We start from the raw sequence: 26,325 nt of genomic DNA, 5'->3' as shown, positions 1-26,325 counted from the left end.
CTTACCATCCTATGGTCACTGCAGCGCACCTTGCCGAGGACATCTACATCTTGTATGATGCCAGGGTTCGCGCAGAGTATGAAGTCGATTTCATTTCTAGTCTCACCATTCGGGCTCCTCCACGTCCACTTTCGGCCAACCCGCTTGCGGAAAAAGGTATTCATTATCCGCATATTATTCTGTTCTGCAAACTCTACTAATAACTCTCCTCTGCTATTCCTAGAGCCTATGCCATATTCCCCCACTGACTTGTCTCCGGCCTGCTTCTTGCCTACCCTGGCATTGAAATCGCCCATCAGGATACTGTATTTTGTTTTGACTTTACCCATCGCCGATTCCACGTCTTCATAGAAGCTTTCAACTTCCTGGTCATCATGACTAGATGTAGGGGCGTAGACCTGTACAACCTTCATTTTGTACCTCTTATTAAGTTTAACAACAAGACATGCCACCCTCTCGTTAATGCTATAGAATCCCTGTATGTTACCAGCTATGTTCTTATTAATCAGGAATCCGACTCCTAGTTCTCGTCTCTCTGCTAAGCCCCGGTAGCACAGGACGTGCCCGCTTTTTAGCACTGTATATGCTTCTTTTGGCCTCCTAACTTCACTGAGCCCTATTATATCCCATTTACTGCCCTCTAATTCCTCCAATAGCACTGCTAGACTCGCCTCACTAGATAACGTTCTAGCGTTAAACGTTGCCAGGTTCATATTCCAATGGCGGCCTGTATATATATATATATATATATATCGTTGCCGTAAGATGGTAGTCACGAATGCGAGGCACTGCTTGCATCCCGGGCCTCCCTAGCCGGAATCCCTCAACCGCGCAGTCGGCACGCGAACTCGGCACGCGTTCTCGAACTCGTTTAGCCATTATTGCAGTGTATTTTTATCTCTCCTTCTCTCTTTCTCGCGTACTCAAACGCGCGCGCTGTTTAGCATCGGTATAAAAGCATAGGAGCAAGTTTGTGTAGACTGGAGAACATGCGTGATTTACGGCATGTTACGGCATTTACGGCGAGGGAGAACCGTCTCGTTCAGACCAGCAAGATCCGCATTAACGAGCGATTAAGTGAACCCAATAGTAAGGTAAATTAAGTGCCTCCTCACGAATGTTTCGCGCATCATTCTCAGTTTCATGGGTGCCGCGCAATATTGGATAATACTGTCATTTTAGAAAGATATAAGGCCGAAGTTACCAGCTTAACCTTATAATATAGAGGCTGAGCACATGCGTCGATGCACTTGGTGTATCCTGCGTCGGCGAGACAGCAATATATCGTACGTTGCCTCTCCTAAAGGGCTATAGAGGGTTTCCTGCGCAAGCGGTGATAAAGCATTGTACGAGAGGTATGTGGTATAGCTCGGTTTTAAAAATAAAGTCTGTTGTTGAATATATATATATATATATATATATATATATATATATATATATATATATATAGCGGCTGCGTGCGTGTATTCCGTGTGCCTTCTCTTCTTGTCCCCGTGCCTTATTTTTTTTTCGCTGCAACTCGCTTTTCCCGAAACGTTATCGTACCGTGACTGCTTCTTGTCATGCCCTCGTAATGGATAGCTACCATGGCTCATCGACCAGCGCGCCGTCGAGACCGTTCTGCACACACACGCACGCACACGCATATATACTTGACGAGTGTTGCTCCCTAATGAGAGCTGCCTCGCCCGCTCCGCGAGAGATTCCGAGGAGAGATCACGGAAGCAGCGACGTGCGTGTATATAGCGTGTGTACATGTATACGTACATGCACACCTATCGCGCACCGTTGGTGGTGACCTCGTTTTGGACAATGTGTGCAGAGTTCCTTTGCAGCAGGCGCTGCGACGCCTGCAGGGCCGAGCCGAGCCGATAATAATGTAACCAGTCCATGCTCCATTTTTCTTTTCTTTTTCTTCCGTCTGTCCGCAGCGGTAGCTCGATCAGAGCCTATAGCGCTCAGCGTGCCGTTTGCACGAGGTTTTGCAGCTTCCAATATCGGCCGCGGCGGCGGCATTTCGATGGGGGCGATTAAAAAGAAAAACAAAAAGAAAAGGCTAGTTTATGCTTATATAGATTTAGGTGCAAGTTAAAGAACCCCAGGTGGTTCCGAAATTAAATCAGAGCCCTCCTGCTTCAACTCTCATATCCGACTAGGAAGTTAAACCCCACAATGTAATGTTTTTGTTTTTCTTTCGCGCGCTTTGTCGGTGGTCTGTATAGACGTTGGGCACTAAGCGTATTTTATAGCCATGATCGGCCAGTCGTTGTATTATAAAAACGGTATAGAATGTAGCGTAATAAATTCTTGTGCGTTGTACCGTCCCAGGGCTTACGTATGTGGTCCACGCACAGCCCCACGGAATCGGTCATTTGCACGCCGCTGCAATAGTTCCTTCTGTGCAATTGGCGATAGGCCTCATGTCCGCTCGTTCATGTCGATGTTGATTCCTTGAAACACTTTAAAGTACCCACGAGAAGGTAGCTTTACATATCATATGATCAAAAGTTTGACATGATCATCTGGGATCCTATACAAAACCCGCGCGATCGTACCAGGTCATTGGACAAATGACAAATGGGTGTTTTTCATCTGGGCAGCCTCACTTATACTGACGCGTAGGCGTCGATGTCTGGAATAACAAAAACGCGTTTGAAACGTGTTCGACACTGAGTACATCATTTATTTATTTATTTATTTATTTATTTATTTATTTATTTATTTATTTATTTACTTATAATTGAACCTCGTGCTCACGCAGCAAGTATACGAATAGTCTATTCGTGAGAAGAGACGACGCGTGCTGCTTCTTGGACAGTGTAACGGGTTCAGCGACTCTGCATGACCTGGGCACGTGCAATTCGTCTAGACGAAGCTGCGATAACGGCGCGAGCAAACTAACGATAAGCTATCGGCGTGCTTGTCAGTGCATGGCTGTTTACACCGCCGAGTCTCCGTGATTTACCTGAGCCAGACGATGCAGGGGATTGAACCGCGTATATAGGCTGTGGCGTTGCTGACCGAGACAGAGAGGCGCACGCACGCACGCACACACGCGCGCGCGCACACACACACACACACACAGTGAATTCCGCCCATGCAGTAGTATCGCGCGGCCTCTCTTCTCCCGTTTCAGGATAGTGTATTGTTTAGCTGGTTGGTGGGACATCTGTGCGAAGGGGAGCGCTAAAGTTGTACGAAAAAAAAGAAAAAGAAAGAAACGCACACGAACAGCAAGGACGTTTCCGGTACTTAGCAGGCAACGGTGCGGAAGCTAAGTATAGTGCGCTCATAGCCGCCTCAGTCCGCGCGTATCGTATTTTGTTTTGTTTTTTCCGCCGAGCTTTCTTTGCGAACACTCCCGGAATTTACTGACTGTGGCTGCTGGGTACTGCTGCTGTCTTGCGGAAGAATAGCTCTCTCTCTCTCTCTCTCTCTCTCTCTCTGTGTGTGTGTGTGTGTGTCGCACGCACAGAGAGAGAGAGAGAGAATAACGCGCCCGATTGTGGGATCGAACTTCGGTACCCCATCACACCAGTCCGATGCTCTTTTGTTTTCTTTATTGCCGGTTTCGACAAGACAAAACAAAGCACGATTTGTTAAAACGAGTCAGCCTATTTTTGCCGACGCCACTGGAATAATGTCTTTAGTATACAGCCGCGTCGTCAAGCAGTGTAATCCAATCGAGCGGTTCGGGCAGCGCCCTATAAACTTGCGTGTACTGAACAGCATTTTCTGTGAATTTTCGACGTACTCAGCGTATATTGACGTCGGAATGTCTAACCTGCATGCGCGTTTTCCACAACCTGGGCACGCCACGGAGCATGATCTCGTCATAAGGCACTTCCGTGGTGTTAACTGGTAGAAAACTGCTGCCGTGCGGATTGAGTGGTAGCTCGTTCTCCTTTTATAGCTCTATGTATAGAACACCGGGTCCCAGCATTCTAGGAAAAAAATGCGCTAATGGTCACAGTTTTTTTTTAATTAGTATTCAGCATAGGCATTGTGTCTTCCAGGCTACGACCAGACCTTTTTCGCTCAGCCATGTTTTCACTGGTAGACTGGTAGTGTGTTCGTTGTAATTTGAGGAAGAAAATTCTTATGTTTGGCTTAACTGGTTCATTCTTTTTATTCGCATTGAAATATTTTTTTCCTTGTCCTCCACTGTGTGTCCATCGATATAGAAGCTCTGGCATGAGTGTATCAATAAATTCTTTGCGCAATTGTTTTTCTTAGAAAAGTGTATCGTGGGAAATCTGACAGTAAACATATTGACAGAGACCACTATCTCGCGCATGTATCCTCTCAGAGAACCGAGAATGTCTTCACTGAATGACACAAAATCATCAATCACATTTGATTAACTGTTAGCGGAAAGGCATCTTTTCGGTCTAGAGTAAAAAAAAATCACAGGGTCTCTTAATTATGGTATCCCTAAGGTGAAAGCTCAAGTGCCGATGCATTAAGGACGGACATATGACGTACACATTCCCCTTAATTCGCTTAGTCTACTTCGCTTAGTCATCCCTCTTAATTCGCTTACTTATCCCCTTAATTCGCTTAGTCATCTGCCTTTAATTCGTTTAGTGTACTTCGCTTAGTCATCCCTCTTAATTCCAAAGGTCGAGGGTTATAGACTCCCTCCCAAGGTCGTGGGTTCGAGTGCCTTAATTAACTTCGCCTTCATTAACCCCAAGGTCATGGGTTCGACTCCCGCCAAAGGTCGAGGGTTCGTAGCCTTTTTGTACCTTTCGTGTCGACGACGCGTTTTTCGCTCAAGGTCGACTGACTATAATGAGACACAAGGCTTCTGCCTTCATAAAACGCGAAACAACTTGCCGCAAAAATAAACGAATGAGCCTCATCTCCAAGTTAAATTCCGTCAATTAGAGGCCACAGTCGCGCGTAGACACTTCAGTCGTGCCAACGGCAACTAGCTCTTCGAGATGATCGCCGCGTGTGTCACACTACGCGTATAGCACGGCTGCACGAGACGAGCACGTGCGTGCGTGCGTGCCGTAATTTCTTTTGAGCCAAAGACGCGGGAACGAAATGAGCAAATTTTTAACTACAGCTTCACGAAAGCAATTCGCTTCACGTACAGAATCCAGGATGTGCGTTGCACCTGCATATCCATTTTTAATCTGCGACGCTCTCTGTAGAATAAATATACGTCGTAGGTTGCGAATAACTATACAACACGTGGACGACAGGTTGCGTCGAATCTTGCTATGCGTGAACCTTTGTGCTTGCAGTATACGCGACGCGCACTACGTCTTAATTGGTCGCGAAAGCCAGCGGTGCGCTGTGGCCATTTGTCGCAGAAACGATGTCACTCCGCTTGTTCGGTGGTAAGTGTGCATGCAGATTCAGACTCCGCCACGTCTTATGTGTAATAATTGCGTCATATATTGCTACATAGAAGTGTGGGACTTAACGTTACATCGAATTATATGACGCGTATCTGTATCTTTCATTCGTATGGGACGCACGATTTCTTGTTCGCGAATGCGAGCATCGGTCAGAGGTCTCTCTAGCATTCGAATCATTAGCATCGCGGCGAGCTTTCCAAGTATACATAGGCAGCGCATCTTTTTATAAACCGAACGTAAAGCGATGCCTAAGGAAACTCGTCGTTCATCGGTCCAGGTAATGTTTTTCTTTTTTTAGGATATTATTTAAGCGCAGAATGTCACAACAGGCGGCCCGCGTCGGATACATTTATTAACCACTCCTACGAGCGCACTTTTTCAAGTATGCGTGTGCGTTAACGGATAATGCCGCTCACACGGCAGTGCTGACCTGACTCTTCTGACGTTTTTTTTTTTTTTTGCGTTAATTGGAAGTTCTGTGTAAATCGAAACCATAGAAGCAATACTGACGAGCCTCGACCTAAACAATTTGCTACAATATTTTTTTTTTTTTACACAGATCATTTTCGGTTTATATCAGGTAGGTTTTTTCATGACGTCATGAAACAAAAGGTGGCCACGTGGGAGCAGAACAATTGTGACGTCCTGGCACTTGCCCGCGCGGCTCACTCGGACGTCTGCAACGCTGCTATAATATATCGGGCCGCGCAATGAGTAGCAGCCTAGTCAGGTCCCCTTACCAAGTCCCGTCAGAAATATTGATTATGCAGCAGAAGTTGTAAAGCACCGTCCAGGAAGTGTTCTACCTCAAGAACTTAAAAAGAAAAAGATGTTCGTTGGTAGCTGAGATAGAAGTAAAATGAATGGTGCGATGCCATGATGCGAGGAGGCGAGCTACCCTTCTCGAAGCAGACGTTTTCTCCCATTGCCTCGATCGGCGCCCGCAAGCACGTACCTTCTCCCACATTGGAGTCGAGGGTCCGCATATCCTTTACGTGATGACCCCCTCCCCCCCCCCCCTCGCTTCATCTTTTTTTCGTCTCTCAGCGTGGTGGCCTTCCAGAGGGAGTTTGATGCGTCCTGCGTTTAATTTGGGGGCTACAGGCGCTGCACATAAGCACGAAATCGCCATTCTTGTAAACTCATGTCTTCTGGCGGGAATGAATGAATAGAATTTATTGATAGGAAAGACCGAGAGGTCGACCTGAGCTAGTGCGCTCTAGTCTGCTACTCTGCACTGGGGAGGAGGGAAGGGGAGGGAAAGTATTGGGATGGATGATGATGATAAGAGAAGTGGTGAGTAAATTTACTCATCCGAAAAGGGAACTGGAAGGGCGCGTGGCACCTTGCTTGAATTTTCACCCGTCTTCGCGGAGTATATCGATGCGAAAGTATATAAAATGGTCCATTGGAGCGAAAAAGCCTGCGGCGTCTGTAGCAGCGAAACGGCACTTAAATTCACATTGGCTGCGACGCCACGTAACGAGCTCGCCTCGACGGAGCGGACCGGGCGAAAGGGGACACCTGCTGCCTCGCTAGTGCGCCAGGTGTTGCGTAAGGGGAGAGGGCATCGCCACGACGCCACGTCACCCTCGTTTTCGGATGCTTTCGCGCGATCACAGCGGGCACAACCACGGTTTGCTTGCCTTGTGACAAGGAAAATGTAGACGTGACTCTCGTGACGAAACAGTGCGCAAGGGACAAGCCCCAGCATCCGCGGCTAGCACTTCGTCATTACTTTAATGGTGACCGATGCCGCCATTAATTGGGCGAATGTGCTGTCCAGAGTAGCGCACTTGCGAATCAGGAAATAAATCAGCAGTGCCCTGAAAAACGCAAGCTCCCTTGTCGAATCATTGGCTTAGGCAGCATTCCTTTTTCGGCCACCTGTAGTATCTAATTTCCTGTGATTTTCTGTCTTGATTTTCCTTCGCTGTCTGTTGTCTTTCTGTCGGCTTCATTGCAGATCGATCCCATCGAATCCCCCCCCCCCTTTTTTTTTTCGCCTATCCGTACGTATAGTTGTATCATACAAGTCATTGTGTTACGGTGACATCTGCGCATGCCAGTCAGCCATGGCGCCCCAGTATATGCGTGAGTGATCGCCGAATAAATGTTTTTTTTTTTTTTGTTGCACCCGTGTCTGATACAACAGTAGGACGAATATAGATGACATGTTTGCTAATCGTTGCACACGGTTTGCCATTATACGTACATAATGTCTTTGGGCTGCTTGCACGAACATTTCATAACGAAAACAATAACGAATTTGAGAACGCGTTCTTGCACGGACTAGGAGTCGTCTAGGGAACATTTAAGAACGCATTCTTAAATTCGTTATTTTCGTTATGAAATGTCCGTGCAAAGTCGCCCCTGGGCGCCTGGTCCGCGGCGAACGCGCGTACGTCCGGCAACTTCCACGCAAATTCGTCCTCGAGAGAGTTTGCCGGTAACTGAAGCGAAATTTCGACGCCGAAAAGGTTGGAAGAGCCGCGGCGTTATTAGAGAGTTTTAGTTTAGGGGACGCAAGCGGCTTGCGTACGCACTAACTAGGGGTGACGGTACTGCGCGTGCGCAGGGCCCTACGTCTGGGTCTGCGCATGCGCAGTACCGGCCTCCCTAGTTCTTGCGTGCGCAAACCGCTTGCGTCCTTTAAACTAAAACTCTCTATTGGGCGTCTGGGACGAGCGGCTATACTGCAGGAATGTGCGTTTACGCCAGTATCGCGCCAGGAAGCTCGATATCCTTGGCATTTGCCGAAGGACGCGACCGCGCGTTGGCCGGTACCGGACTGGGGTGGGTGCGCGCTGTTGGTGAAGCTGTATGTGGGTTACTGCGTGTGCGGGGAGGAATCGTGGAGGACGGCGTGCCACGTCTCGAGAAGGACTGCATGGGCGCCTTTCACGGCCGGGCTCTCGCCGAGCTTTGCTTTTGCTCTCTCTCTCTCTTCTTTCAGTATGGAGACCCGCTTTCACACTGCGCGAAACTCGTGTAACGTTTTTGCATGGGCTGCTTCGCCCCATGCCGCGCTGTGCAAGTGGTTATTTGTGTTCGTCGATAATTCATTCACGAACAGTATGCGTCGCGCTTTACGGACGAGAACAATATATATATATATATATATATATATATATATATATATATATATATATATATATATATATATATATATATATATAATGTGTGTGTGTGTGTGTGTGTGTGTGTGTGTGTGTGTGTGTGTGTGTGTGTGTGTGTGTGTGTGTGTGTGTGTGTGTGTGTGTCCTGCATTTCGATTCCGGGTAGGGACACGATATTTTTAATTCAGGAATGACAACCAAAGATGTATATTACTGACGACAGTCCCCTCCCACGCAAGGGACCCAGAAGACGAATATACCGCGTATTTCTTGTCCTATGGTGCTACTGCTTTGCCAAAAGGTATTAAACAGACTCTGGGACGCGAACGCGAACCGTCGGAGACGATAATTAGCGCAAGTGTATCCTAAGCGCACACTCCTTACTCGCCTTGGTGGGACGGCCCTCGCCACGACTGCTCTGGCCTCGTCGAAGCCTGATGGCAATAGTCAAGAGGGAAGGGTGATGGGATATCGTTTAGTTTACGTTTAAACGTATACGAGCAGCTCAGTCTAAGATTTGATCGGGCGCCTCATCGAAAGCGCTCGCAGACTGGCGTCAGAGCCATCGCACTTGCGCGCTGTACGAGCGTCCCTGTCTGCGGGGTGTCCACGTCTCACCATTGTTGTTCGCCTCGCGACTCTCGTGGCCTCTGGCACGTTGTAGAAGGAACGTGAAGCCAGCCCGCGTCGACACGTTGCCAAGGCCGCGTGCTGTGGCGTTGCACAATATGCACCACCTGCTGCTCGGCGCGACACCGCTCAGTTGGAAAAAAAAAAAGAAAGAAAAACTTAGCACATATAGCCGACCAGTTCTGCTTGGCTACTTTTGAGATTTCGCCGTACCGCTTTGTCCTCCGAGTCTCCGACGTCTGTTACGTACACGCGCGCGGACCGAACTTCCGGCTGCCGCTTAGTTGCGCATCTGCTCGCGTGAGATAAGTTGTCTGAATGTTTAGAAAAAAAACGATACACAAAATGATGCAAGAAGAAAAGTTTAGTCTTTCAATTTGACCAGCTATAACAAGTATAGGGAACGTGCTTTGTTAGAAGCATTGACTATTTTGAAGCTCATTCACAAGTGAAACTTTATGGGTATATGCTATGCGAACGAGAGAAACAATGCTAAACGCTCGAGCGACACTGTTAGTGCACATCGCGCCAGCGCCGACGAGCTCCCTGAGATGGTCGCCGCGTGTTCCAGTCTTGTGTATAGCCCGCGGCTGCGTGAGAGCGCATGCGCGCGCTCCGCAAAGAGTATAAACTTTATTGATGCAGCTTTCCGTGAAGAGGGCTCCTTATTCTAGGGCGCCTGCGGGCCGCCGAAGGGTCCCGGTAGATCCAACAGCTGGTGCTGCAGTCATCCTGGCTGAAGCTGAGCAGCAGGGCCTCCCATTAGGATTGGGGATAGTGGGTATCTCGGTGTTCCGCTGGCATTCCCATGCAGTACTGTGCTGCAGGTTTCTTTTTTTCTTTTCATTTTTCTTTACGCCTGTGACGCAGGAATGAAATGGGCTAATTTATAGCATAGATTCCAAGATGTGCGTTGGATATGCATTTTATTTTATTTATTTTTTCGAATTTTATGGCTCACTCGATCGTGACGTACTCCACTATTCAAAACGACGCGGACAGGAAGGTCGTTCCATGCCATGACAGTATACTTAGGAAAAAAATTACTTGTGATATGTCGTTGTGCTGCTCGCCCGAGAAGAATAAACGGCATTTCGATGGCCTCTCTCTTCCTCTCTCACGCACTCATACACACAAACATCCTATTTAAACGCGTTCTTAAAAAAAAAAAAAAAGCTTACTCGGTCAGCTAACAAGGGCGGCGCCGACGAGTGGGCATTTATTTGGCCATCTCCGCGATGGCACGCCGGGCGTGTGCTCGAGCGCCATATACGACCCTCCGCGGTGCGGCTTCGTATTCGCTTTAATTGGCCTCAATATAACGCTTCTCTCGAAAAAGCGAAAGGGGGAGAGAGAGGAAAGGGGGAGAGAGAGAGAGCTAGCTAGCCACGGGAGGGACAAGAAGAGGGCCGGCGCATTTCTTGGGCGGCCACCACCCGGCGCGCTTAGGGGGTCGGGGGGGGGGGGGGGGGGGGACGGCGAGAAGTGATAAAAAATAAAAGACGCCGCCACTGGCGCCTGCGCATGTTTTTCCTCTTTGACTTGTTGCCCGAGATCTCCCAAGGATGCGAGGCGTCGGCGTCTTTTTCTTTCTTCTTTGCGGCACGTTTGATGTCTGGCCGCAGTCGTGGGCACTTTCCCAACTAGTATGTATAGTATATATTGTCAATTTGTTCTCCACGGGAAGCGCTACAGTATATAGGCTTTTGAAATATTTGGCAGCGGCGATTGGCGTCTCCTTATACGTTTATGACGGTTTTTATGCTGAGGCGGGAACGTACGGCACGGTCATTATCGATGAGGCACAGATGCATCGTACGGAGCGCGAACTGGCGCTCTGGGTGCGGCATGTGCAACATGAACATGCCTCGGTTATAGCGGAAAGTGTAAACTTACTAGGCTGGAATGTAGCAGAGCGTTTGCAGCAGTCTTAAGCCTTGGGTATAACCGGACTCCTCTGACTTCCGAATGGTGTGAGAGTTCCTCTGTATGTAAAGCTTCGCTGTCTTTGATGAGTCGATCGCACTTGCGTACGTCTACGAAAGCCTTCTTTCTCTCTTTCCTACGTTCTTTCTTTCTTTCTTCCCTTCTTTCTTTTATATTTAACGAGATAGGCCGACGACGCCCTGGGGCATACTGCTCGCGTTCTGACTTACATTTGAGATTCGTTGTACTTAAAGGCAGGCGTGCAAGTGCGGACAAAAGTAGAACGCAAAGGGCGACACGAACAACAACATAAACGCCTTTTCGTTCTACTTTTGTCTGTGCTTTCCTGCCAAACTGCTCAAACATTCAGTCGTTCTAAGTTACAGCTGAGAGTAAAGTACTTCTCTGCCGTGGTCGCGTCGTTGTTATCATTGTTGGTGTAGTTGTTGTTACTATAAGAATACCGTCTCTGGCATTCTTGTTTGCCCTCCTTTCCCGGTCTGCGGCTCGAGCGCCAAAAAGTCGCGCATGTTCTTGTTCCTTTGTTCATTCATTCCTTCCCATTCTCGCTGCTGTTCTGCGCATACATGCACAGCCGGTGTCAACAGCTGGGCGGTGCATATAGCCTTTATTGCCCCCTTCTCGGCTTCCCGTTCTGCGCTGTCGCCTCCGTCGACGTGTGTGGCGCCTTTTCGCCGCGACCTTGAGTGCCTATAGTAGACGCGGAAGTCTAACCTTGACTGAGCTCGATCCTCAATTTGTCTGCGCACGGCTCACCGCCGTGCTCTTTCAGCTCCCGTTCGCACGTTTCCCGCTTTATTTGTCTTTGTTTTATTCGTTTTCCTTTTGCTGTCGTGGTGCCCCCTCCCCCTCGCCGCTCTTGTTCTTTTCTGTTTCTTCCTCGCTCCCCCCCCCCCCCCCTTTCTACGGCATTTATTAGGAGCTTTGCAGCTCTCATACATTCTTCTTCTCGCGGGTTTGAAATTGCGGACAGCTCTTGGCACTTTATTTTTTTTGTCTTCGCCCCATTCCCTCTCATCTGTCAACGGAAATGAAGCATTTTGGCTTATTTTAATTTTTACATTTCACGTACGACTGTCACAATTCGTATGTGCGTGCGCGTGTATGTGTCTGTGGCGTTACGTGTCTGCATGCAATCTGACGCAGCCGAACGACAGGGCAACTCGACGATATTTAGCTTCGTATGGCATCAACGGGCTTGGCGTTTCTATGTTTTCGCGCGCGTGTGCGCGCGCGCAAATTTGCCCTGAGCGTGAACGTAACGTAAGAACGGACAATGTTGAGTCTGTAGTGATGATCTCTATATAGACTAAACAGTATGCGTTGTTGTATCGAGTGCATGGAGCTTTTGGGGCTACCCTGCCACTTGTTTTATTAGTTGCGTTAATAGTTCTCGCAACGTGCTCGTGGCTCCATCTGTGGCTCCGTGCATTCAGTCCCTTGTGAACGAGAAGGCTCCCGTACTGAACACCGAAACGTCACTAGAGAGCTTTAGCGTACAGCGGAGACCGGATAACGCCGTCTTGTGACCGCGGGACACTATACAGAGCAGTACCAAATCAGTTTTGACCTGCTTTAAGTATCATTAATTCGTCACGAACAGGTTAATCACCACTGAGGTCAAGGTTTCCTTTTATTATTATTCTTTTTTATTGCTTTAGTTATTTATTTATTTCATGCGGGCCGGTAGGTCAGTGTGACGTCGCGGATATCAAGGTAATTTTTTTGCGTTCTAATAGCCGTTCTGGTGCAGGAAAAGTTCTCGAAACTTGCTAGGTTGCGTGTAATTGGCTCATCTATGTATAATGCAATGCGGTCCCTCTCTGCTGATAAACATTTGACTGGACCCGAACAGAAGCTGTCGGAATCCATGATGCGTCACTGCGTGTTACTTGAATTGGGGGCGTCGCCGCCTGTCATTCGCTTTTTCGTCTGTTCTCTCTTCCCTCCCCCCCATGTTTTGCCAAATTAATAAAAAGGCTCCTTCCACGGCAAGAGTAGCGTTTTCGCTGCTGTAAAAGCGTAACTTTCTGGCACGGCTTAGACTAATGAAGCATTGTTTAAGAACCCTGCAGGCAGTCATTTCAAAAAGATAGTTTGATTATTAGATGAGAAAATGAAAGTCCAAGTATCAGTATTTGAATTTCGCGCCGAAAGCCCAGCGCCGGTACGTCAACGTGACGTCAGGGATTCCAAAGTATGTTTTCGCATTCTGGCCGCGTTGGCTGAGTAGAGGTTCCCGAAACTTGCCATGTTTAATATTTGGTTCCTTTAGAACACAATGTAGTCAATCTGTACCGCTATACATAATTAGTAGGCCCTAGAAGATGCCATAAAAATCCATGACGTCACAGACACCAGGTGCGGGAACTTGAGTAGGCGTCGCCACCCCCATTTCGTTCTTGCGCTTTTTCTGGCTTACCAAACGTCTTATCGTTGTAAGAGTGGTGTTTTTGGTGTTGTAGAAAGGTAATTTACTGATGCAGAAGAAATCATTTTTCACTTTAGAGTCCCTTTAAGCAAAAACGCGCTGCATCGTTATATTACAATTACGTAAACTATATGGGTTAGAACAAGAGACAATGAATTGTTTATAGCAGTCTGCTGAGCCCACGTCTCGCAAACGTGATTCTGTACAGGTACATACATCCACAAATGCACATGTGTCAACGTTACTTGTCAGCGCGTAGATTTTCGATGCAAACTCTATTACATTTGATATGTATGCCGACGAGCACCTCCTCGGGAAATGCTACTGCAATTTTTAAAGCATTGGCGGAACAGAATCGCGTCTGTGTTGGCAGTGCCTTGCGCCCGCAAACTGTCGGTAAAAAGCTGAGATTTTAAAATCATAACCCCTTGTGTTGATGCTTCATTGCAGATATACGTATGCATGAATGGTTCTCATCTGTTGACGTTGTTTGTTCTACTAAGTATTATCGTCTGCCATTGTTTCTCCTCATTTGTTTGTTTAAATACAACGACGGAATCGCGTGTAGAACAACGAAATTTCAGTGGGTGGGCCGTCAAAGGAATAAAAAGCGCGGTATGATGTACAAACGCGGGATGACCTCCGCCGTGGCACTCGCAGAGATTGAGGAGTGTTAGATATGGGGCTGTTTCCTGAGCCTACTTCGAGTTCCCCAGACCACATCGAATCCCACCGCTGCCACCAAGATGTAGGGGTTGAGGACGGTCTTCGGGATGAAACAAAACTTGGGAGGTTTATTTTACATTATTTACAGTGAGACGTCAATGAACAGTCGTACAGTCATTACGGGCCGGCAGCAACTCGGACGCTGCGGCCCGCGGCAAGAAGTTCGAGAGAGGTGAATCAGGGACTGCTCTGGTCTCTCTGGAATGCTTCTTTTAAACCCTTCGAGCACTGGAAGTCGCGTCATGTTCGGCCAATGGGAGAGCCCGCTCAGATGACGCCACCTTCGGCCAATGGTAGGCACCCGTGCGGTGATGTCACACCCGGCGGCTCCCCGCGGTCTTGCCTTGCTGTGGTGCAATGCTCTCTTCAAAGGCGGAGAAGGGGGACGATTGGGCTCCATTGTCCGAGGGCTCACCTGCTCCCGGTGGTACGGCCCCGCTGTGGTGGCAAATGCCTTCTTCAAAGGCGAAGAAGGGGGACGCTTGGGCCTTCCCGGTACATCACAGCCGTCCGGTTGTCACGGTGCATTACCCCCGTCAGGCCGTCCCGGCACAATACCGCCGTCTTGGTTTGGCACCCACTTTACTTTCAACAGTGCCGGGCTATCCCTTCGCTTTTCTGGAAGAGTCAAGCAGTGAATAGCTACCGCGGGGCACACGAAGTGGGGGCCGCCAACTTGTTTGCACTTGTCGTGCCTCAGGAATGTGTCATCCATGCTTCTGCATTCCTTACGTAGCAGTGGCGCGATTCGATGTGGTCTGGGGAACTCGAAGTAGGCTCAGGAAACAGCCCCATATCTAACAGGAGCTAATCCAAATTCCGTCCTCCGCCGTAAGATAGCTGTACTGTGGCCGACCGAAGTAATCTTATATATGCAGGGTGGGGTCTTCTAAGTTCAGCACGCAGTACCCGACATTTACGTAAGACCAGCCTTCGTCAGAGTACAGTGGCACTGTACAGAGAGCACTGTACTCTGACGAATGCTGGGGTCCACCAGCCGAAAACAAAAACGTTAAGTAAGTACGTCTTCCAGAAGGTTCGTCGTCTCTTTCCTGCATGTATATATATATATATATATATATATATATATATATATATATATATATATATATATATATATATATATATACGTACTCGCCGTCTCTTCCCAATCTTCCGTAAAGTTTACGAATTTGGCCTAGTGCTATCATTTCAAGAAAGGGGCGTCATGTCATGCTACAAATTCTGTGTCCGTGTCTGCACGCCTTTACCTTCTCGCACGATGAATCTCTACCAACTATCACTCAGCTTTCTGTAATAAATTCTGGTCTCCCAAAAAAAGTTTCGCTCGGAGGAATCCGAACCTTCAGTTCAAAGCCTTCTGATGGTGAAATAATGCCGGTTGCATTTGCGTCGAGCAAGTTTGTAAAGACGTATCTTTAGAAACTTGTTCGAAGCAAGTGTAAGTTCTCGAAGCAGGCTAAATAGGCAACAGAAAAGTCGCTTATAAAGTCGCTCTAACGTGAAAACTATGTTGTGGTTGTTGTGTTTTTGTCAGTCTCGGCTGTTCGATATATTTACTACTGCTTGTGTGTTGCGTTAAAAAGTAAATTCCTGAAGAAACGTGAGCTCAGGGCATGCCTTCAAAAGAGATGCGTGCTGTCCTTCCGCCTACTTCATCTCATTGTGTCAGCGGGATCTTAATGTATATGAAAGCTCACAGGCATGGCAGGTGTATATGTTTTACAGCTTTCGGCAGTCGCTGAACGCTGTCATGTGACTGAAACATGTTCGAAACCTCGCGGGTTTTTTTGAATGTATTGTTCGGGGGAGAGAGAGAGAGAAAGAGAGATGGAAGGAAAGTGTAACTGGAGTATCGTTCGGCTTGCTATATTGCGGGAGAAGTGGAAACATGGATAGGGATAGAGTTACCACACGCGGGCTCCCGTAGGGAGCGTTTGGTAGGAATGAACCCCCCGGGTTAGGAACAACACACAGCGCCATCTAGAGATACGTCGGGAAGGGAAATGTGAGTGAGAGAAAGAGAAGATCCGGCGGAGACTCAGGCGCACAAGGTACCGTATGTATGTATACGTATGCACGCTCGCCCATTTAAGCCAACCGATCATGTTGGCTTGCGTGCGGTGCTTTGAGCAGTATAGTTCTCCGAGAGCGATTAGGGGTATAGACGGGCGAGGTTGCTCCGTTCAAGCGTGTCATCTCACGAATCTATAATTGTGTACTAAAGCGTAACACCAATATGACTGTCTCTGCGTACAACGCGCTGATAGGGAAACTGCCAGACTCAAAGTGGACGGGCCCGTTTCGGAATGTTTTCGCCACGAAAGCTTTTCGTGATGGGTTTTACTCAGTATACGTATATAGCTTTCCATTCCCGTACGAATATATAGCTGCTTTGCGGCGAACACCCGAATGCCATTAACCGCGAACTATAGTGTCAGTGAATGTAGCACTTCCGATCAAGCTTTTTGTGGACTTCCTGTACGCGCACGCAATCTTATTATTATTATTTTACCATTCTCTCACCTTGTTTCTTTCCTGGTCGATGCAGTTGCGTCATCTCTTTTCCCAGCAGTATAGTGGGCCAGCCCTGCGCTGCTATTTTAGATGTGCGGCGCGTTTAGGGAGCGCAGTTCCGTTGTTTGACGCGGTGTTTCGTAAGCCGCACCCTGCAGCTGCTGTAATGTACAGTGGCGACGTTGGCTTTCGCACCGTCGTCTGTGCGTGGCCGCGCGGGTGGAACACTTGCGAAGAAAAAGAAAAAAAAAAGCCGAGAGGAAACAGTAGGCGCCGGATTTGACGGTCAGGATGCGCAATCGTCGCGCTGCGCTGAGACTTTGAGACATTTATTTTTCTCTCGCCGGTTCCTCACTGCGCCTCAGTTTCCGACCGGCGACCGTGCGTTCGCGTTTTTCCGGCTGACGTGGTTCGGTGGCGTGCAGTTGGCGTAGTATACCGCCGGTCGCGCCTCGTCAGGGGTCCAGAAAAGAACGTCTGGTCCAGAAAGGAACGTCTGGTCGTCGGAACTGTGTCACCATTGTTCTGCTGCCTTGACTAGTGAAAACCGCGCTCGCATTTGTCAGCGACGCTTGTTGCCCGAGCTTTTCGGCACCGTGTTTCGGCGTCTTTCTTAGTGGGAGCTCCTGAATAGTAAGTTGGGGCGGCTTGCCCTTTGAGTTGTCCACGCGTTCAGCTGCCCTTTTAATGTCTCTTTTTCTGTAACGTCCGCTTGCAACGCTATTCGGAGCAAGTTTAGGTTGCTTCTGGTGTGACATATCGTTCCAGGGACGTCTGTTTATACCTTTTGTTGTAGGCGTGAGCGACCTACATGTGTTTCGTTAACGAGAACTTTGGATGTATTGTGTAGGTGGCTTGTAGCTGTATAGCTGTACTTGTCTGTATGTAGATATAAGCATGTACTGTGTGCTATATACGTGTCTAGGTGTGCTAACAGATTGTGTACTAAGAGGGAGAGAGAAAGAAACTTTATTTCGGAATGATTCTTAGACTGGGTCGGTGAGTTCATAGTTGCCTGAATCCGATAGCGTGTTTTGTGTGGGCTTATACAGTTCTTGCAATGGAGTGGTACAGCTTTTCCAGGTGTGGAGCAGGGAGGGTGGGATGATTTGTCGAGCTCGCTTAATTTATTTTATATACCGTAGGTGGGTAGAATACTTGGTAAATTACCCGCAGTGGTTGCTCAGTGGCTATGGTGTTGGGCTGCTGAGCACGAGGTCGCGGGATCGAATCCCGGCCACGGCGGCCGCATTTCGATGGGGGGCGAAATGCGAAAACACCCGTGTTCTTAGATTTAGGTGCACGTTAAAGAACCCCAGGTTGTCGAAATTTCCGGAGTCCTCCACTACGGCGTGCCTCATAATCAGAAAGTGGTTTTGGCACGTAAAACCCCATAATTTAATACTTGGTAAGTTACCGTGATTTTCCTATGCATTTTGAAAATATTGATTTCGATGTATTTTGACAAATGAAACTAATTAGCAGTGACGTAACAAGGGGGCGGCCCATCGGGCACGTGCCCCCTTCCCTCCCCATCCCCAGTCAGGTGCGTGCCCCCTAACCTGTTAGACTCTAGTTGGTCGGGATATTTCTTGGGGTTCTCAAAAAAAAAAAAAAAGAGGTAGCGCCATCTGGCGGGCGCGGCCATTCAGACAGACCTCAAACGGCAGCTGGAAAATGGCTTTTCCTTTTATTTTTGTTTAGTTTCCGCGTAACAGAATGATGTTTTCTCGTATAATCGAATTACAATCCGATGCTATCACGTCTGCTGGTTGTGTCTTAAGTCTTATCTTACGAATTTTTTGACGCATTTTACTTTGAGAAATTCAATCATTTCAATGACGCACTTGCGCTAGGCGGAGTGCCTCCAAGAGGATGTATGCTGCACGTTCGCTCACGTGCGTGCGCGCGTGGCCTACGTCGCGTGTGGGGGTGGTGTTTGTGTGACGTCATCTTTGTCTAACGTCGGCAACAGCTTCGCTGTAGATCCACTTTCACACGGTAGAATAAGGGCGGAAACTTTATTGATAGGTTACTTTCTTTTCTCCCTGTAAGTTTCAGCGTTACACGGAGAAAAATAGGCCAATGCCCAATACGACCAGTACAGCATTACACTTTAATAAGCGCGGCACAAGTTTCTGCAGTGCCGCAGCATTGAACGGTACCGCCTTCGATGAATCGTGCCAAATGCACGCGATGTTTTCGGTGTATTCATCATCGGTGAAACGCCAATTAAAGTGCACGGAATGTACCGAAATTTAAAATGGTTGGCGCCTCGTGAACCTGCTCTTTAACCGCGTTCGCCGTCGTCGTTGGGAAAACCGGCGGACGCGTCCATCGGGTTAGCTCGTTGTGAGGAACATGTTCACGTAATTTCTTGGATATCCTAACCCACTGAGCACACTAAGCTGGGGCTGGCTATTGCGTCTGCACAGTCAATCTTAGAATACCGTTTGTCGCGATATAAACCTACGGGAAAGCTATCATTTCCGAACTGTTCGCAAACCGAACTTACGTTTCGGATCTGCCTCGTGTTGTATGTACTTCGAGTTTTGTCTCGGTACCCGAACATTAGGTATATATCACTTAATTTTGTACGCTTGCACAAAGCACCGCTGACAGCACGTCATTTTTCTGCTACATACGCATCACGTAAGTTTTGTGATGCGTGTATGCTTTATTATTATTATTATTATTATTATTATTATTATTATTATTATTATTATTATTATTATTATTATTATTATTATTATTATTATTGCGGACGGAGGCGATTATTTGGACTGCAACACATACATCATTTGGTTTCCGATCTGCGGGCGCGAAGTCTGCCCAGAAGATTCGTAGACTACACACTCAACGCATTTTATTCGTTGTTCACCACGTTACGACCTTCTATTTTCATCTATCCATGTGCCTGCACGGCCGCTCAATGCAGTCTCTCTGACACGACTTTAAAATTAGCGCGATGCGTGCCCGATCGCAACGGCTCCTCATAGATGGCGCCAGCCGTCTCGTCGGCTGGATTTAGCGCTTCTCTGTTTTTGGAGAGGTCCTGTGCTTGGGTGGTTCCCCCTCTTGGTTTTGCGTGTTGTATAACTTTTGAAGGGGTGCAGAAACTTCGACTTTGGCACAGGCGAACGATCGGTTGCGCCGGTATTCTCGCGGAACAGGAGTTTGGGGTAAGTTTTGCTCGCTTCTGGTCGCGTACTTTCGGCGCTGGTAATAAGAGTGGGCGCTAGACTGGAAACCGATGCTACCTGGGTGCCCGCGCCTCCAGTACGATGTTTTTCTTTCTTGGCGAGAAAACTTATTTTTGCTGAGGCCGACACTCGATACGTTTCCGCTGGACCCACTTTTAAGCCGTCTGCTTACGGTGTCATGCGCTGTATCCGCACAGAAGGCGCCGGAATTGGGCCATATCGGGCTGAACGATGTTATGACAGCTGTGCGCATCTTGGATAAATTCTTGATTAATGGGGCTGCAGCGACATCTTGTGACTTCATGATCGTCTTTTTGATATGTGGCTGCCCCGAACAAAAAAGAAACAGGCTCAGAACCAGCAGTACGCGTTTGTTGCGCGATTTAGTGGTCCACGCCGACACGCCTTTATTCGGTAGTATCCAGTTATATCTTGCACCAGGGTGACATACGGTGCGGGGGCGGCTTAAAGTTTAGTCTGCCCGGTTTCTTGAGGGAAAACGTTTATAGCGTGCTGAACGCCCTGTTTATGTGTGGGTTTATATATACACGGATGGTGTGAAATGTTTAGTTTCGGTTACGAAATCGGCTTCGCGCGTCGGGTTGGGTCGGCCTTGTATTGTGAAAAGGCGTATTCCGTCGACGGCCGTCTTCAAACGGAAAGGAACGCCGCCTTCTCGTGGAAAGAATGAGTCTGTCTGTTCTGCACATGTTTATGTTCGCCGCGTTCCTTCGTACGTGAGTCACCGCACAGAGCTTCCTTTCTTCACCCCTCCTCCTCTTTTTCACTCTTTCCCGAATAAATATGTGACAAAAACTTAAGGAGCGGTGTCAAGAGTTGTACGCGCTGACAAACTGAACAAGTTCGCGAGCGCATTTATTTATGCGTCAGACACGGGTCATACACATGCATGAGCGTCTCAAGCGCGATTGTAAGGAAATGTCTTTTGCAGATATAATAAAATGTGCTACGCGGTGAAGTGAGTGATGTGTCTGAAGAACTCGTTTCATCTTTTCTTCCTCTTTTTTTTTTCTTTTTTCTGATACAGACGCCCTGCTTGCCGATCTGCAGCAGACGACGGCGAGTCTGAGCAACGGCTCGTCGCCTCTGTATTCGAGCATAAACAGGCCAGGAGTTCTCGGGAAAGACCACAACATGAGCCACACCGTTACCACAGAGCGCTACGACTACAAACCCTCATCTGAAAAAACGTCGGTGAGTTCTTGTGCCTTTAGTTTGCAGAATAGAGCTACCTTCAATACTCCGAGCACCTGTGTCGTTCATTGTGTCAGTGATGTACCTCGTACGTGTGTGTGCAACAGATGTAGGAGGGAGCAAGAGAGTATACCCAGCTGTAGTTTTGTATAAGATGTTTGTTTTGCCTAAGTTTTTGAATGGTAAAAAAGTATAACAATGAATGACATTGTTTGACAATCACGAAGGATATACCCTGAAAAGATTGTACGTACATGCCTAGCTATTACTCATGACATGTTTTGGCAATACACTACGGGATGTGTCGATTGTTTGGTTGTCCATTAGTTTGCTAGATTGCAGCATTTACTTCCAGTTTAGGTTAGCCCACTTGCTATTAAAATAAAACAATGTTTTTTTGTGTGGTAGCTAATTGTGAATACCGGAAGAGCTCATACTGCCAATTAAAGGAACCATTGACATTGCAATTACTTGGATGAGGCAGTATGGTGTTGGGAGCAATCCTTTCTTTCATATTTTACCCCTCATCCCACTTATAATGCCGGCCACGGCAGCCGCATTTCGATGGGGGTGAAATGCGAAAACACTTGTGCACTTAGATTTAGGTGCACGTTAAAGAACCCTAGGTGATCCAAATTTCTGGAGTCCCCCACTACGGCATGTAATCAGAAAGTGGTTTTGGCACATTAAACCCCATAATTTTTTTTTATAATGCCACTAAATAAAGACAGCGCAGGCGGTGTTTTTTAGAGGTTAAAAGGGCACTTCAGACAAATGCTAAATTAAACTGCATTGTGAATTACATTCTTGTGATCGAAAGCAGGTGACATTTATGATGGGAGGAAGTTTGGCTAGCCAGAAAAGATACAGAAACTAAAGAATAGTGACGGTGCTGCCCTAAAGTCCTCTGACCAGCTCACTATGATGTCATAAATGTTCACAGTGTTTACTCCAGTTTTGTTTAGTGTTCATCTGTAAAAAGGACTACACAGAGGCTTTAGCAACTACACTTGGCAAGCAGCATCAACTTTTCCTGCACAAAACGATCCAAATATGAGGAAATATTTTCGAGATCCATGGCTTACAGATGCGCATAAAAAAAAAAAAAAAGTTTTATTCTACTTTCTTTCGCACCATGGATCAAGCCTTTTTCAGCAAATGAATGATAGTGGAGTTTCGAAAGAACACCAGTCTTAATTAATTTATTATTGCTGTACTGTGTCTCTTTAATTTATCTGTCATGTTTCCATTAATTTTGAGCATGCAGGCAACCATAGACAGTGCCTCAAATATTGTCACATTTGCACTTCCAGCCCATCTACCAGAACCAGTACATTGTGCGCGAAGTCACAACTACAACTACGAATCGAACCGCGTCGCCGTCGTCGCCGCGCAGCCGGGGCCTGTTGGATGGGGCAGCCAGTCCGCCGACTCCAAGGCGCTCACCCATCTCCAACAATCTGTCGGAGCTGGACAACCTCTTGGAAGACCTCAACACAGCCAAGTTCCCACATGCAGTCACACCTTCGCCTCCGATGTCAAGAAGTAGAGGTAAGTGTCCGAACAAATGCAGCTTTATTTGCAACGTCATGCCTCGATGAGACACTGCATTTTCAACCTACCATGATTAAAATTCAAATAATTAATTATCTGAGTAAGTTCAAGTGAATAGCGAAACTATTGCCGGGCTACAAAGTTTTCAATATATTTTTAATGCATGTATATCTGAACTTTTGGTTTAGTCAAACTGTCGGCTTACCTGGGCAAAGCATTACCAGCACAGTTCAACGTCGATATGGTGAACATGGTCATAACAAGTTATTTATTATAAAATGAAGTAACTTAAGTCTTCGTCTCGCCAATATTAGTGTGTAATGAATACGTGTATGCTTTTAACAAATATAGGATAAAAGTAGCTATGGTATTTTTGCGTCGGATTAAACTTCATTATAGTGTCGTTTGACTATAGCATTTCTCCTGCGACTGAAATATGATGTTTGTGCACTGAATGTGACCAAATATGGCTTACCTAGAAAATTTAAGCTTCAATCTCTTCTGATGAGAAAGCAGTCAATGGGTGACCAACTAATATCAGGGCATGTGACTACTGTTGTACGACAATTCTTAATTACACATTGTTACACTTTTTCCGCACCTCAGAATTTTGAAAATCACCACACTTTGTTAAAGGACTTAGTCAAACAGTATGTTGAAGTGCAGCATGTTCTTGGGTAGTGTGGCCTTTGCAGACGTTAGGCAGTTCAAGGTGATAGTGGGTCGATGCATAATTTGGGGTCCTGCTATTTATCTTCCAGCCAGCGTTGCAGTGATTTCAGAGAGCGGTGCTTCATGCTGACCATATGCACCACTGAGCTTTGCTCCAAGCTCCCCGTCTGTGGATTTTTGAAGATCACTTTTTGCCGAGGGATTAACAGTTTCAGTTCAAACCATAGCCACCAAAAAGATTACATCACGTATGTTTACGGATCTGGCAGATCCGTTCACATGAACTGAACTGAAAAAATTCAACTTCGCTGGATAAGTTTGCTCAGAAAACGAGAGAGAGGTGGAAATGTATGCTACTGGTTTTGTTATTCTAAAGCGTTGCAACATGTAAAGCAGTATAGGTTTGGCACAGAATCAATGCTCCATTTCTTATGTGAGGAAATCATGAAAAATACCTGTGCTTTTGTTACTATTTAGTACAAATTGGCTGCACACAGTACAGAAATCATGTGAAGTTACTTGTTTCCTTCCACTAGTCATGGCCACATGTGGCAGATTTAATGACTGCCTAAGCTTTCTATTTGTATGTAACAGTTAAAGGTATTTTTTTTTTACTGTAGTCTATGTTGCTACTTAGAAACTTTCGTCACCACATTTAAAGACCACTGGATCAGTTGCATGGCCTTTAAGTTCCATAAGCCGATCCGACTTGACTAAATTTAATCCGGGGGAAGTGTTCAGTTAGTCTTCAGCTTGGAGTAGCAGCTCCATCGTGCATCATCAACTCACACTGGCTGAAGCACTCACGTTTGTGCACTCAAGTTAACATATGCCATGAAAGTTAAGAAGTTTGGCAAAAGTGCAAAATGCAAGACAGTGCACTGAACTAATCCTTTGATTTCCGGGTGTCTTTCTGAAATGCAACAAGTTCAATTTCGGTCTAAGTAACATGTCAGCAAGCTTTTGGAATTATATTTACTGGTGGCATGTTGCTGAACATATTTTGAATTTTTAAATCTGAAAAGAAAAAGTCAAACTTATGTTAATGAGTAACCTTAATTAGGATTATAATATTTTCTCAGGCAACATGTCCTCTTTGTCGCTGTCATTGTCCCTTTAAGACACCTTGTAATCGGCATCAAAGGCCCATGAATCATAGTTCATAAATTGAACTCTTGCATCGGTGAAAGAATGTGCAGGCTTGTTGTACCGGTCTGCATGGTTGTAAAATCTTCAAGCGATGCCAATAGACAGTATGCTTAGTCGTTCCATGTGTCATATAAAAACTAAACCTACCATGAAACTTCAGTTAAACCTTATTCTGAATAGATGGCGCAACCAGTCTATAGATTTGCATGTTCTCGAAATAATTCGGTCATGGCCAGGGGATGCATTGACAGCCAGGCAAGCGTACGCCACCTAAGCAGTTAATGGTATGTTTCAATGGTATACACTTCTAACCTTATTCTGAATAGATGGCGCAACCAGTCTATAGATTTGCATGTTCTCGAAATAATTCGGTCATGGCCAGGGGATGCATTGACAGCCAGGCAAGCGCACGCCACCTAAGCAGTTAATGGTATGTTTCAATGGTATACACTTCTGAAACTGTGAATTAATTCTTCTCATTTGACAGTTTTCCAAGGTAATCTGCATTCAGAAAAACTGTAATTTTCGCAAAATTCAGTTAAATTTAGGCTGATTTTAGCAGGAGTGCTGCTGTGGACTTCAATCTTCTATTTTAGCTTGTTTCATAATAATCATTGTAAAGTGAAAGCTTTAGGCATACTTTAAGACTGAAAAAAAAAGGTGGTGTCATTTGAAGGATTGTTGAAACAATAAAATACGTAGAAATTACTTTACACTGTAGGCCCTTCTGAGACAATGTAAAGCATCCTATAATATTTAAATGATAATTTTCTCAAGCAAGCATGGTGATTTAACACTTGTACTGGCTTGGCCATAACTTCTCTAAATTTTCACCAAAGGCTTACATTAACACTGTAAATTTGCCTTTTAAATTTCATTAAAATCTGGCCAGCACTTCAACATCAATTTTTTTTGTGCACCATTTCCCCTCATAACAGCAACACTGGGGTTCTGTTACAGTGTCTGGTTATATATATATATTTTTTTTTTCAATGGGCTTGAATTATTGCATATATGCGGTATAGTTAATGTGCCTTTATAGTTTGTTTATTATAAAGCGAAAGTTTTAGGCACAGTTTAAGACTGAAAAAATAAAGGTAGTGTCATTTGAAGGATTGTTTTCTTTGAGACAATAAAATACAGAGAAATAACTTTGCACTGTAGGCCCTGCTGAGACAATGTAAAGCATCCTATAATTTTTAAATGATAGTTTTCCCAAGCAAACATAGCATTATATATAACACTTGTACTGGCCTGGTCATAACTTCTCTAAATTTTGACCAAAGGTAATGAAATAAGGCCCATGGGCTTACATTATGACTGTAAATTTGCCTTTTAAATTTCACTAAAATCTGGCACTTCAATATCTCTTTTTTTTTTCACCATGTCCCTTCATAACAGCAGCGCTAGGGTTCTATTACAGTATCTGGTTATATATACAGGGTCCATTATGAAAGTAATGCGCATGATTTTATTATGACGCGACTATCCATGGTAGCGTGGTAAAACCGGTCGGGAAATGTGAAGGTTCTGCCCTGCCAACGCAGCCGGCCGGCAGTTTACTCCGAGCAGTGTGAGCGGATAACACAGCAGTGTGAGCGCAAGTTCCACACGAAGCTTGTGTCGAAAGTGTCGACGGAAGATCAGAAAGAACGAGTTTTTTGCTGTCAAGAATTGTTCGATTTGATTCAGTATGAGCCGGCCCTTCTTAATTCTGTCGTAGCCGAAGATGAATCCTGGATGTTCGAGTACAACCCAGAATCGAAAAGGCAGAGCAGCGAGTGGCACAC

The 26,325-nt window shown here is 46.4% G+C and overlaps 1 protein-coding gene across 3 annotated transcripts in view; it reads left to right on the top strand.

Moving 5' to 3' along the window:
* LOC126542356 (leupaxin-like) overlaps positions 1 to 26,325 on the top strand; it is an 82,320-nt gene that overhangs the window by 19,625 nt on the left and 36,370 nt on the right. For 2 of the 3 annotated variants that reach the window (XM_050189409.3, XM_050189400.3), the window contains exons 2-3: positions 20,994 to 21,160; positions 22,474 to 22,711. In XM_050189409.3, coding sequence (XP_050045366.1) covers positions 20,994 to 21,160; positions 22,474 to 22,711 — 405 coding nt within the window. Of the gene's footprint in view, positions 1 to 19,812; positions 19,925 to 20,993; positions 21,161 to 22,473; positions 22,712 to 26,325 lie in introns of those variants that run through there. The other variant, XM_050189418.3, reaches the window with a different exon arrangement.

This window comes from Dermacentor andersoni, chromosome 3, assembly GCF_023375885.2.
Source record: "Dermacentor andersoni chromosome 3, qqDerAnde1_hic_scaffold, whole genome shotgun sequence".
NCBI classification, from domain to species: domain Eukaryota; kingdom Metazoa; phylum Arthropoda; class Arachnida; order Ixodida; family Ixodidae; genus Dermacentor; species Dermacentor andersoni.
Note: the sequence above shows the minus strand (reverse complement) of the source record. Positions and strands in the feature narration are given on the sequence as shown.